Genomic DNA, 11,357 nt, shown 5'->3' with positions numbered 1-11,357 from the left:
CCCCCCCCCCCCGCAGAAAGGGATCCATTTGCCCATTCTTCCATCTTGCAGGGCCGGGGGCCCTGAGGAGCTACCCAGAAAGGGTCCATTCCCCGGTGTGTCCCCACCCCCTAAGGGGTTTCCTGGCCACACTTCTTTGCCTTCAGCTCCAGTGAGCCCAGAATGCCCCCTTCCCTCGACCCCCCCCCAGAACTTTCCCTCTAGGGCAAGGGTCCCCAACCCTCAGGCCATGGACCAGTATCGGTCCATGGCCTGTTAGGAATGGAGCCGCACAGCCGGAGGTGAGTGGCTCGTGAGCCAGCGAAGCTTCGTCTGTATTTACAGCCACTCCCCATCACTGGCATCACCGCCTGAGCTCTGCCTCCTGTCAGATCAGCAGCGGCATGAGATTCTCATTGGATCGTGAACCCCACTGTGAACTGCACGTGTGAGGGATCTAGGTTGCGCACTCCTTATGAGACTGTAATGCCTGATGATCAGAGGTGGACCAGAGGCAGTGATGTGATCGCTGGGGAGTGGCTGCAGATACAGATTAACACGACAAGGAGGTTGGACTGCACAGAGACTATAACAAGTCCTTGACTCGCAGACCCATGTCAAAACCTTATCAGTAGCCAGGCATGGTGGTTCACACCTGTAATCCCAGCACTTTGGGAGGCAGAGGCGAAAAGGATTGCCTGAGCCCACAAGTTCGAGACCAGCCTGGGCAACGTGGCGAGACCTCGTCTCTACAATAAATTTAAAAATGAGCCAGGCCTGGTGGCACACATCTGTGGTTCCAACTACTTGGGAGGTTGAGGCAGAAGGACTGCCTGAGCCCAGCAGGTCGAGGCTGAGGTGTCTGTGACTGTGCTACTACACTCCAGCCTAGGCAAGAGTGAGACTCGGACTTAGAAAAAAAAAATCAGTGAGTGACATTGAGTTGATGTACTTCAATTGTGCGGCTGCATGTGGTAGCAGGCTTTAAGTCAGAATCCAACACTTATTTTAGTCTGTTCGTGATCTGCCCATTATTTTATTTACCACTTCCATCCGTGCCTCTTTTTTTTAATGGTGAGTTGTATAATTATTTCATTATATATTACAATGTAATCATAATAAAAATGAGGTGCACAATAAATGTTATGCCCTTGAATCATCCCAAAGCCAGTCCTCGCCCCCAGGCCATGAAAATATCGTCCTCCACAAAACTGATCCCTGATGCCAAAAAGGTTGAGGACGACTGCAATAGAGGGTTCACGCCCACTGGGGCATTCCCACCCATTCACTCTTCCCCGGTAGAGGGCCAGAGCCTGACCCTCATCCTCTGTCCTGAATTTCTCGAGAGGCCTGGAGCTCCAGCTGGCAGCCAGAATATTTTTTCATCCAGCTTGAGCACAAGATAGCCTTGAACCAGTGTCCCTTTGGTTCAAGAGGTTGGGAGTAGTGGCCCAGTTCCCCCAGCTAGGTAGGTGAAAGAAGTTGGTTGAAGCCTCCAGTCACTAGTAAGAGATCCATGTAGGGCTGGATTCTAAGGGCCTGTTATCCTGGCTGGCAGGAAGATGGGGCATTGGGACTACTACAGGGACACTAGGACCATTGCAGTAGCCAAATAGCCCTTCCTATCAGCTGTTTGATCTTGGATGTGTGTTAACCTCTCCTCATGTAGAATGGGGATGGTCATTAGAACCAACCTCATCAGATCCTTGCAAGACTCACATTCCAAAGGCATGCATTGAGCACCTACTGTGTATAAGGCACACGATAGGTGCTGGAGGCAGGGCAAAGGAGCAAAATAAACAGGAATGCAGAATGCCTGCCACCTTAGGGCTGGAGGGAAGGAGATGGCAACTTTTTACAAGTAAGAGCAATTGGCCAGGCATGATGCCTCAAGCCTGTAATCCCAGCACTTTGGGAGGCTGAGATGAGAGGATTGCTTGAGCCCAGGAATTCAAGACCAGCCTAGGCAACATAGCAAAACTTCACCTCTATTAAAAAAAAATCAGTTAATAAATCTCTCTCTCTACTCTTTAAAAAAAATTTAAAAATTAGCCAGGTATAGTGGCACATGCCTGTAGTCCCAGCTACTTTGGAGGCTGAGGTGGGAGGATCACCTGAGCCCAGAAAGTGGAGGCTGCATGAACCTTGATCATGCCACTGCACTCTAGCCTGGGTGACAAAGTGAGACCCTGACTCAAAAAAACAAAAAGAGCAATCGACGTGAAGTGCTTGGCACAGAACCTTCCAGAAAATAGTTTGCAAACAGTGGCTGATTATTGCTATTGTTATTATCACTGTGACTGTACTTGAGTGTGCAGTGGGTTAGCCAGCCCTGAGCTATAATCGCGTTGAGGGATAGATAGCGGGCGGGTGTCGGGGCCCCTCTTGGAGGATGCACTCCCAGCCCGGAGTAGGGGAGGCCTGCCCCGGTGGGCGAGGAGGTCACAGTCACCCTTGTCTGCCTCCCAGGTAAGCCCACCAGGTATAAGAGCGGGCTCCACCAGGCTGAGGCAGGGGCAGCTGGTCCCTCGGGAAGGCAGATCCCCAGGGCCCGGGGGAGGGGAGGGACCGAGGGCGTGTGGCAGTAACAACCAGCTCTGCCTGTGGGTCTCAGCCGCCGCCCCAAGTGGCCGGGTGACGTGGGTTTGCCCTGTGTGCAATGGATAATGACTGTTTCTTGTCTTGTCTTTTTTCATGCCTGCTCTTAAAACTGTATATTGGCGCAACGCCGTCTGAAAAACTCATCCAATCAAAATGCACTATGAAATTCATTTGTTCATCCATGACGTGGTCTGTGTGTTCATACACCAATGACTTATCTCCCAACCCACCGCCACCACCACCCCCACTCCCCGCCCGGGAACCGAAACCCATTGGTGTTTTGGCATTGGTTACAAATCAACCTAAAAACGCTGAACACGCCTCCCCAACTGCCCCCGCCCGCCCGTCCCCCCATCTTCTACATCTGCATCTAGAATCCGGTTGGTCTTACTTCTTTCTGAAGTCTAAATGCCTTACATTAACTGTGAACGCATAGGCATTGCATGCCACACCCGCCTCTCCCGCGTGGGATGCCGGCCGCACTCCCCGCCCCTCCCGACTGTCTGTCCGTCCTCCCCCAGCCTCTCTGCCTCCTCCTTCCTGCAGACTCTCTGGTTGTTTTTACTGGGTTCTCGAGGGGGGTTTCTGGCGGGTTGGTTGGGTTTTCCTCTTCTGCAGAGAAAGGAAAGGCTTTCTTCCCCTGTGCAGTATCCCCCCTCTCACCCCATCTCACACACACTGTCCCGTCCATGCGGAAATATCAGAGGGGGCACGCTCACTCAGCCACCTCTCTCCCAGGAAAGATGCCAGCCCCTTTCTGCCCTTCTGGCTTTTTCCCTCCTGCGGGCCTCCACCCCAGTCCCAAGCCCACGTGCTCTCGGGCCTTAGCCATCAGAGACTTGGCTCTCCAAATCTGAGGGAGGAGGCAACAGGTGAGCAGAAGCTCTCAGGCAGGGAACTCAGTCTGGAGACTTTCAGTTGGGGGTCTGCTGAGGTCCCCTCCTGGAGCTTTGCACAACGCGTGCATGCTTGCCACACACACAGTCGCGGCACCCATGGGCGCTGCACACACCAACACTACACGTATGGCCAATGTGCACACGGACGCTGCACACACAGACACTGCACTCATAGACACTGAATACACAGTCACCGCACAAAGTTCCCGTGCACAACAAGTCATGGCACACAAAAGTCACTCTACATACACAGTCACTGCACACACAGCCACCACACTATCACTGCAGGTGTAGTTACCGCACATGTGGCCGCTGCACTGTCACTGCACATACAGTGACCACACACACAGCCACGGCCCCCCCTCCCTCTTGGCCTCTGATTCCCTGTGTCTGTGTCTCACGCACACGCTCCACTCCCTCTGACATCCACTCACCCCAGCCCAGCACACACTGCACACACTCTCTCCCGCCCCCACCCCTCACTCTGGGCACACCCCTCATTCTCTTACACCCCACCTGCCTTTGCCCCCTGCACCAGATGAGGCCCTTTGACAGAGCCCCAGTGGCATCTTTGCTCCGGGGTCCCTTCCCTGCAGACAGTACATGTGCACACACCCCCTGATGTTTAGTGGGCCCCTACTGGTGCCACAGATGGAGTGCTGGCAGAAGCGGACTCCGTCACTCTCCCCCACACACAGTCAGGTGATAACCCCTGCACCCCACTCAAAAATCGGACCTGCACTGTGAGCCGAAGGGTGAGCAGCATTCGCAAGGCAGAGAGAGGTGAAAAGGGCGCTCTGGGCCCCGGACAGCATGTGCAAAAGCCCTGTGGCAGGATGGAGTGTGTGAGGGTTGGGATCCGTAAGTGGAGAGGTGGCTGGCTCAAAGAGAGCCGGGGAGGCTGACCCAGAGAAAGCTGACTCAGGCAGAAGGGGAGAGGGCCCCAGGGTGGAGGGGGAGGTTTACTGTGGCCTTTGGGCTTTATCCTGAGAACCAGGAGAGGCCTGGGAGGGGGTGGAGCAGGAGAGGTGCGACTGGAAGTGTGATGAGGCAGGATCACCCAGGAAGTAGGGAGCAGCCCAGCAGGAGGACCTCGGGGGTGGTCTCTGCAGGACCAGGGATGGGGCCTGGGCACTCAGGACTGGCTCAAAACTGGGAGGAGGCCGGGCACAGTGGCTCACACCTGTAAGCCCAGCACTTTGGGAGGCCGAGGCAGGGGGATCGCTGGAGCCTGGGCGTTTGAGACCAGCCCGGGCAACACAGAGAGACCTCATCTCTCTAAAAAATCCAAAAAATCTACTCGGAAGGCGGAGGCGGAAGGATCGCCGGAGCCCAGTAGGTCGAGGCTGCGGTGGCCGGGAGCGGCCACTGCACTCCAGTCAGGGTGACAGAGTGAGACTCCAACTCAAAAAAAAAAAATCCAAAAAGTTAAGCATAGTGGCACATGTCTCAATAGGGGAGGCTGAGGCGGGAGAATTGCCTGATCCCAGCAGGTTAAGGCTGTGGTGAGCTGTGATCATACCACTATACTCCAGCCTGGGCAAAAAAGTGAGACCTCAACCCAGGTGTGGGTGTGGTGTCTTTAGGAGCAAGACACCACACCCACACCTGAGAGAAGCCAGATGGGCAGGTGGTCATGGGTGCTGGTGCTGCAGGTGAGGTCAGGACTTCTCGGGAGCCTTTGGGGGGTGGTCTCCAGGTCATGAGCGCCCGGGGAACGCCTGCCCCTGAGCAGGGAGGACCCTGGAAGAGAGAATGGCAAGCACGCTGTACTCACACCTCCTGGGCCTGTGCCCGGCCCAGCCCACTGTAGCCAGAAGCCCAGGGCAGGCTTTGAGGAGAGGAAGCTCCCCACCTCGGGCTAGGGAGAAGGAGTTCATTGGGGGCCCAGGGCCTGCGCAGAGAAGAGATGGAGGGTGGACAGGGCCAAAGGCGCCCACCCCACAACCAGACCTCTCCCATCCCGCCGCCCCTCCCTCGTGTGTCACCCTCCCCACCCCAGGAGGGCTGCATGCTGTCTGCCGGGTCCCTTGCTTCCCTGCATGGTGGCCGCCCCCACCCCGCTCCGCCTGAGCCCCGAGGCTGCTCCCAGGACCTGCCGCCTCTGCATGCCCCGAGTTCACATGTTATGATCCGCCCCGTGGAAGGGATGGCTCGTGCTCTGGGGATGAGTGGGAGGGGGCTGGGGACACCTGAGCCGTGGGCCCCATCCCCCGGTGGAGCTGGGTGGCCAGGCAGGGACAGGGTCAGGTCAGTGGGGCACAGAGAGTGACTCTCTCTGCTGAGGTGGGTCTGGGGGCTTGTCTGAGGTGCTGGGGACATTCTCATAGCAGTCGGGCCCAAAGTGGTCAGGGTAGGCTCCCCCAGCCTCTCTCCCCATCCTAGACGCCCAGGGACTTACTGACATGTCCCCTGCCAGCAACCCCAGGTCCTCTTGACTGCCTCAGAAATTCCCTGAACTCCAGCCCCTACCTCTCAGCTCCCGGGCAAGAGCCAGTGCGAGACCCCAGACCCATAGAGGGGAAGCCCTCTGGGAGCCGCCAGGAGGCCCACATATAACCAGTCCCCCGGACCAGACACTCCTGAACCAGGAAGGATGCTGTCACTGTAGGGTCGCCCTGTGCCATTTTGGGGCGGAGAGTTAGGCCATGTTAAATCTTTCTAAATGGCCTGTACCTAGGGCTCCCACAAATCCCACAGAGCAGAGAGTTAAGGCCCTCTCTGCAGGGACACCCTGTGCCTCTCCTGCCCCCAACCTGCTGGGTCCTGGCCAGCAAAGGAGGGTTCCTTGCCTGCCTGAGGCAGGACTCAGACTCAGATGCCTCTGGGGGCCACGCAGACACCAGTAGACCAGGAATGCAGGTGCCATTTCTAGAACCTGAGGACCTTGCAGAACTGGAGAGCATGTGGCCTGCTTCTAGGTAGCCAGATTGGTGGCCAGAATCTCCTGTTTGAACCATGGCAGCAACTTTTAATTAAAACCAAAAACGAGGCCTGGCACAGTGGCTCACGCCTGTAATCCCAACACTTTGAGAAGCCAAGGTGAGAGGATTGCCTGAGCCCACGGGTTTGAGACCGGCCTGGGCAACTTGGCGAGACCTCATCTCTACAATAAATTTAAAAATTAGCCAGGTGTGGTGGTGCGCGCCTGTAGTTCCAGCCACTTGGAAGTTCCAGCCACTTGGAAGGCTCGCCAGAGCCCAGCAGGTTGAGGCTGCGGTGGCCATGAGCATGCCACTGCACGCCAGCCTGGGCAAGAGTGAGACTCTAACTCAAAAAACAAAATAAAACAAAAACGGGCCAAATGCAGTGGCTCACGCCTGTAATCCAAGGAGACTGAGACAGGAGGATCACTTGAGGCCAGGAGTTCGAGACCAGCCTGGGCAACATAGTAAGACCCCCATCTCTATTAAAAAAAAAAAGACACAAAAACAAAAAACTGCTCTGGCCCCACAAAATAGCTTTGTCAGACCAAATTTGGTCCTTTTGTGACTTCTAGCCTCCCACCAACCAGGGTCCCCTGAAACCCCAAGATGGTCACACTCCACAGGCAGCCAATACCCACCATCTCCAGCAGATCTCTTGTCCCACCCCCTACTCTATGGACCCCCCTCCCAGTTCTCCTAGCTTGGACGGGAGGAGGTAGAGGCAGTGACTAGACGGGGGGGTTTTGAGCAGAGGCAGGTGCTACCCAGGGAGGTCCTGGGGGCAGGGATGGCCCCACCTCCCAGCCCCCAGCACCGGCCCCCAGCGGGCCCAGGCGGATTCTGAGCTCACCCACCCACGGGAGCTGAGTACTTCCTGCTTCCTGCAGGCCTGGTCCCGTGCTACTCCACCCAGCCCCAGAAGCTGAGAAGCCATCCCTGAGAGGGGGGAAATGGGCCCCAAATGCATCTTCTCCGACTCAGCGGGCAGCGAGGACTCACCCTGCAGCCGAACAGCCCCAGCTCCCTCCTGTCCTCCCCATTCCCGCTCGCCAAGGGGGTAAGAAAAGATGCTCTTCTGCTTCTCCCGATTGGCTCGAGCCGCTGCTCCTCTTGGCCGTGGGGTGAGGTCAGGGCGGGCAGGAGTGGGTGGGCGGCTCGGCAGGGCAGGGCAGGGCAGGGTGCCCGGTGAGTCCCGTGACAGATGCATTTCTGGCCCGGAGCGTAACATGCCCTCGGAACCCGCACATGTCCCCAGGCCTGCGCGTGCTGGCGGTCCCTCCCCTGCCCCACCCTGGTGTTTGTGCATCGTACACGTGTGATGGATCCGCAACTTGACCTGCTTGTGTCCTCTTGTCTCAGTGCATTTGGTTGTTGGGAGAAACAAAAACATCTCGATTTTTTTCCTGATTGGATGATTCGGATATATTTTCTTTTCCTTGTTCTTTTGTTATTTCTTCCCTACCCCCACTCCTATCCCCTCCTTCTTTCCTTTTCCCCATTGCGGGTGGGGCTAGCAGGGTGGGCTTATGCTTTTGAGTTGATGCCCCTTCCTCCCTCCCACCCTCTCGCCCCGACTCCGTTCCTTTTTCGAGTTTTTCCTCTGCACCATTGCATTAATAGTGCTTTCTCTCCTCTCCCTCCTTATTTGGGGTCTTGCTTGCTTTTTTCCTGTTGGTTGGCTTCATGTAGGGGCCTCTGTGAGTGGTGACAACTCTGAGCCCCTCAGGGGGGGTGGATGGTCACCACTTTCCTCCGTCTCCCCAGAATAACTTCATCAACCTGAGCTTCCTCCGCCTCTTCCGAGCTGCCCGGCTCATCAAACTCCTCCGTCAGGGTTACACCATCCGCATCCTTCTCTGGACCTTCGTTCAGTCCTTCAAGGTGAGCCCCTGCCCCCACTGCTGGCACGGGGGCTGAGGAGGGCCGTGTGCTCTGGGTGGACGCAGACACCCTTCTAGGGTGTGGCCTTGCTGAGAAGCTGTCGTCTGTAGGGCTCCTGTCTGACATCCTGCCCCTGGTGTGTCTTCAGTGCTCTAAGGGCCCCCTCCCAGAGCCCCCAAAGATGCCCCCAGCCCTGGCACGTGGCCACCCATCCCAGGGGCTGGAGCACAGAGCAAGGGAGGGACATCAGCCCCCCGCCCGTCGTCACCGTCTCCTTCCCTCCAGGCCCTGCCCTATGTCTGTCTGCTGATTGCCATGCTTTTCTTCATCTACGCCATCATCGGGATGCAGGTAAGCCCCAGGGAGACCAGGCATCCTCAGGCGGGGGGGGGGGGTGGCTCTAGGGGAGCCTGGCTCCCAGTGGCAGGCCCAGAATTTGGGCTGAGCTTTCCAGAGTCACTGAGCGCACAGCTGCCTCTGGTTGTCACCCCCCAACTCCTCAGGTGTTTGGCAACATTGGTATCGACGTGGAGGACGAGGACAGTGACGAAGATGAGTTCCAAATCACTGAGCACAATAACTTCCGGACCTTCTTCCAGGCCCTCATGCTTCTCTTCCGGTAAGATGGGGGTGTGCCCTGATCCCGCTCTTCTGGCGGGGGGATTGTGCCCTCACCCTTCTCTTTCGGTGAGGCGGTGTGTGCTTTCTTCCTTCTGTTCCGTTAAAGGGCATGTTCTCATGCTTATTTTCTGCTAGGGGCAGGTCTCATCCTTCTGTTGCGGTAAGGTTCGGCCTTCCTCCTTCTGTTCCAGTAGGGGACGTGTCCTCATCCTTCTCCAGGCAGGCTGGTGTCCTCACCTTTCTCTTCCCGCAGGAGCAGGTCCGCCTTCTGTTCCCGGAGGGGGCGTGCCCTCAGCCTTCGTTTCCGGTGGGGGCGTGCCCTCAGCTTCCGCTTCCGGTGGGGGCGTGTCCTCACGCTTTTTCCCTGCAGCTTGGCATGGCCTTCCCAGGGCCCTGGGGTCCTGGCAGAAACCCCGGGATGCCATCATGGAAGGCATTTTCTAGACCTTATCCCCGTTAGGTGGGGATTCTTGGCAACCCCTCTGACAGATGAGGAGATGAGGCTTACAGACTGTGAGGCTTGATTCTTGGGTCTTCGTCCGGGCTGCACATCAGGGTTCCTTCCCTCGTTCAGCGGAGGCTTATTGAGCACCTGCTGTACGCCAGGCACTGCTATAAACACTAGGATAAGCAGGAAACTAAGCCGAGGGAGACTTTTTCAGTTTAAATTCCCATAGAGAAGACAGACAGCCAGTAAGCAAATTATAGAGGAGGCTAGAAGAGAATACAATTCAAAGCCGAGAGAGAACTGGACCGGGCACGGTGGCTCACGCCTGTAATCCCAGCACTTTGGAAGGCTGAGGTGAGAGGATCGCTTGAGGCCAGGAGTTTGGGACCAGTCTAGGCTACATAGTGAGATCTTATCTCTACAAAAAGATCAAAAAAATTAGCCGTGTGTGGTGGCACGCACCTGTAGTCCTGGCTACTCGGGAGGCTGAGGCAGGAGAATTGCATGATCACGACATAGCACTCCTGCCCAGGTGACAGAGTGAGAATATGTCTGCAAAATGATAATAATAATTTTTAATTTTTTTAAAGTATGGAATAAGGGCACAGGAGAGATACTGGATGATGCCACTTATGTAAGGCACCAAGAATGGCCAAATTATTGAGACAGTAAGTGGAATCAAGGTTGCCAGGGGCTGGAGGAGTAAGGAACGGGGTTATTGCTTAACGGGTACAGAATATCTGGGATGATAGAAAGGTGTATAGTGGTGATGGTTGCATGTTAATGTGAGTGTGCTCAATGCCACTGAATTGCACACCTCAAAATGGTTAAGATGATGAATTTTATGCTGTGTATGTTTTGCTGCAATAAAAAATTGTTTTAGCCAGGCTTTGGTGGCTCAGCCTGTAATCCTGCGCCTTGGGAGGCCGAGGTGAGTGAATTGCCCGAGCCTGCGGGTTCGAGACCCACCTGGGCAACTTGGCAAGACCTCATCTCTACAATAAATCAAAAAATTAGCCGGGCGTGGTAGTGCGCGCCTGTAGTTCCAGCCACTTGGAAGGTTGAGGCAGAAGGATCGCCAGAGCCCAGCAGGTCAAGGCTGCGGTGGCCGGGTGACAAAATGAGACTCCAACTCAAAAAAAAAAAAATTGTTTTAAATTCTTTTTGGTAGAGACAGGGATCTTACTATGTTGTCCAGGTTGGTCTCAAATTCCTGGTCTCAAGTGATCCTCCCACCTCGATCTCCCGAAGTGCTGGAATTACAGGCATAAGCCACCACACCTGACCAAAAAAATGTTATTTTAATCTAACAACAAAAAGAAAGAGAATAGAGGACCAGGAGGTCACACCTCTCTGTAACATTTGAGAGAAATCGGTCAGGGAGGGAGCCATGTGGATTTCCGGGAAAGAGTAGTCCAGGCAGAGCAGGGACAGCTGGTGCAAAGGCCCTGAGGCAGGAGTGTGGCTGACATGTTTGAGGGAAGAGCCCTCTGTACCTGGAGCAGGATAATACAGAGAGAATATAGTAAGAGATGACAATCACCTGGCAGGAGGGGAGTTTTGAAAACATACTGTCCCCAGGCCCCACCCCAGACCAGATGAATTCAAGTCTGTGGGGGTAGGGCATTGGTATTAACATTTTTTCTTTTTTTCCTTTTATTGTGGAGACTGGGTCTTGCTGTGTGTCCCAGGCTGAAGTGCAGTGGTGCCATCATAGCACAGTGCAGCCTTGAACTCTCAGGCTTAAGCAATCCTCCCACCTCAACCTCCCAAAGCACTGGGATTACAGGCATGAGCCACTGCACCAAGCAGACATTCGTTTATTTTTATTTTTATTTTGAGTTGGAGTCTCACTCTGTCACCCAGGCTGGAGTGCAGTGGAATGCTCTCTGTCCCCGCAGCCTCGACCTGCTGGGCTCAGGCAAGCCTTCCGCTTCAGCCTTCTAAGTAGCTGGAACTGGCAGGCACATGCCACCATGCCCAGCTATTTTTTTTTTTTGC

General features: G+C 55.4%; 1 protein-coding gene across 1 annotated transcript in view; it reads left to right on the top strand.

The window, feature by feature from the left end:
* CACNA1A (calcium voltage-gated channel subunit alpha1 A) overlaps positions 1-11,357 on the top strand; it is a gene marked incomplete at both ends in the record, with an annotated part of 213,447 nt that overhangs the window by 178,755 nt on the left and 23,335 nt on the right. Inside the window, 4 exons of the mRNA XM_021708598.1 lie at positions 2,955-2,960; positions 8,171-8,287; positions 8,573-8,638; positions 8,791-8,906. Coding sequence (XP_021564273.1) covers positions 2,955-2,960; positions 8,171-8,287; positions 8,573-8,638; positions 8,791-8,906 — 305 coding nt within the window. The remainder of the gene's footprint in view (positions 1-2,954; positions 2,961-8,170; positions 8,288-8,572; positions 8,639-8,790; positions 8,907-11,357) is intronic.

Source organism: Carlito syrichta, unplaced genomic scaffold (genome assembly GCF_000164805.1).
Source record: "Carlito syrichta isolate Samal-C Ts95f unplaced genomic scaffold, Tarsius_syrichta-2.0.1 Scaffold143017, whole genome shotgun sequence".
NCBI classification, from domain to species: domain Eukaryota; kingdom Metazoa; phylum Chordata; class Mammalia; order Primates; family Tarsiidae; genus Carlito; species Carlito syrichta.
The sequence above is the reverse complement of the archived record's forward strand: the minus strand, read 5'-3'. Positions and strand labels throughout refer to the sequence as shown.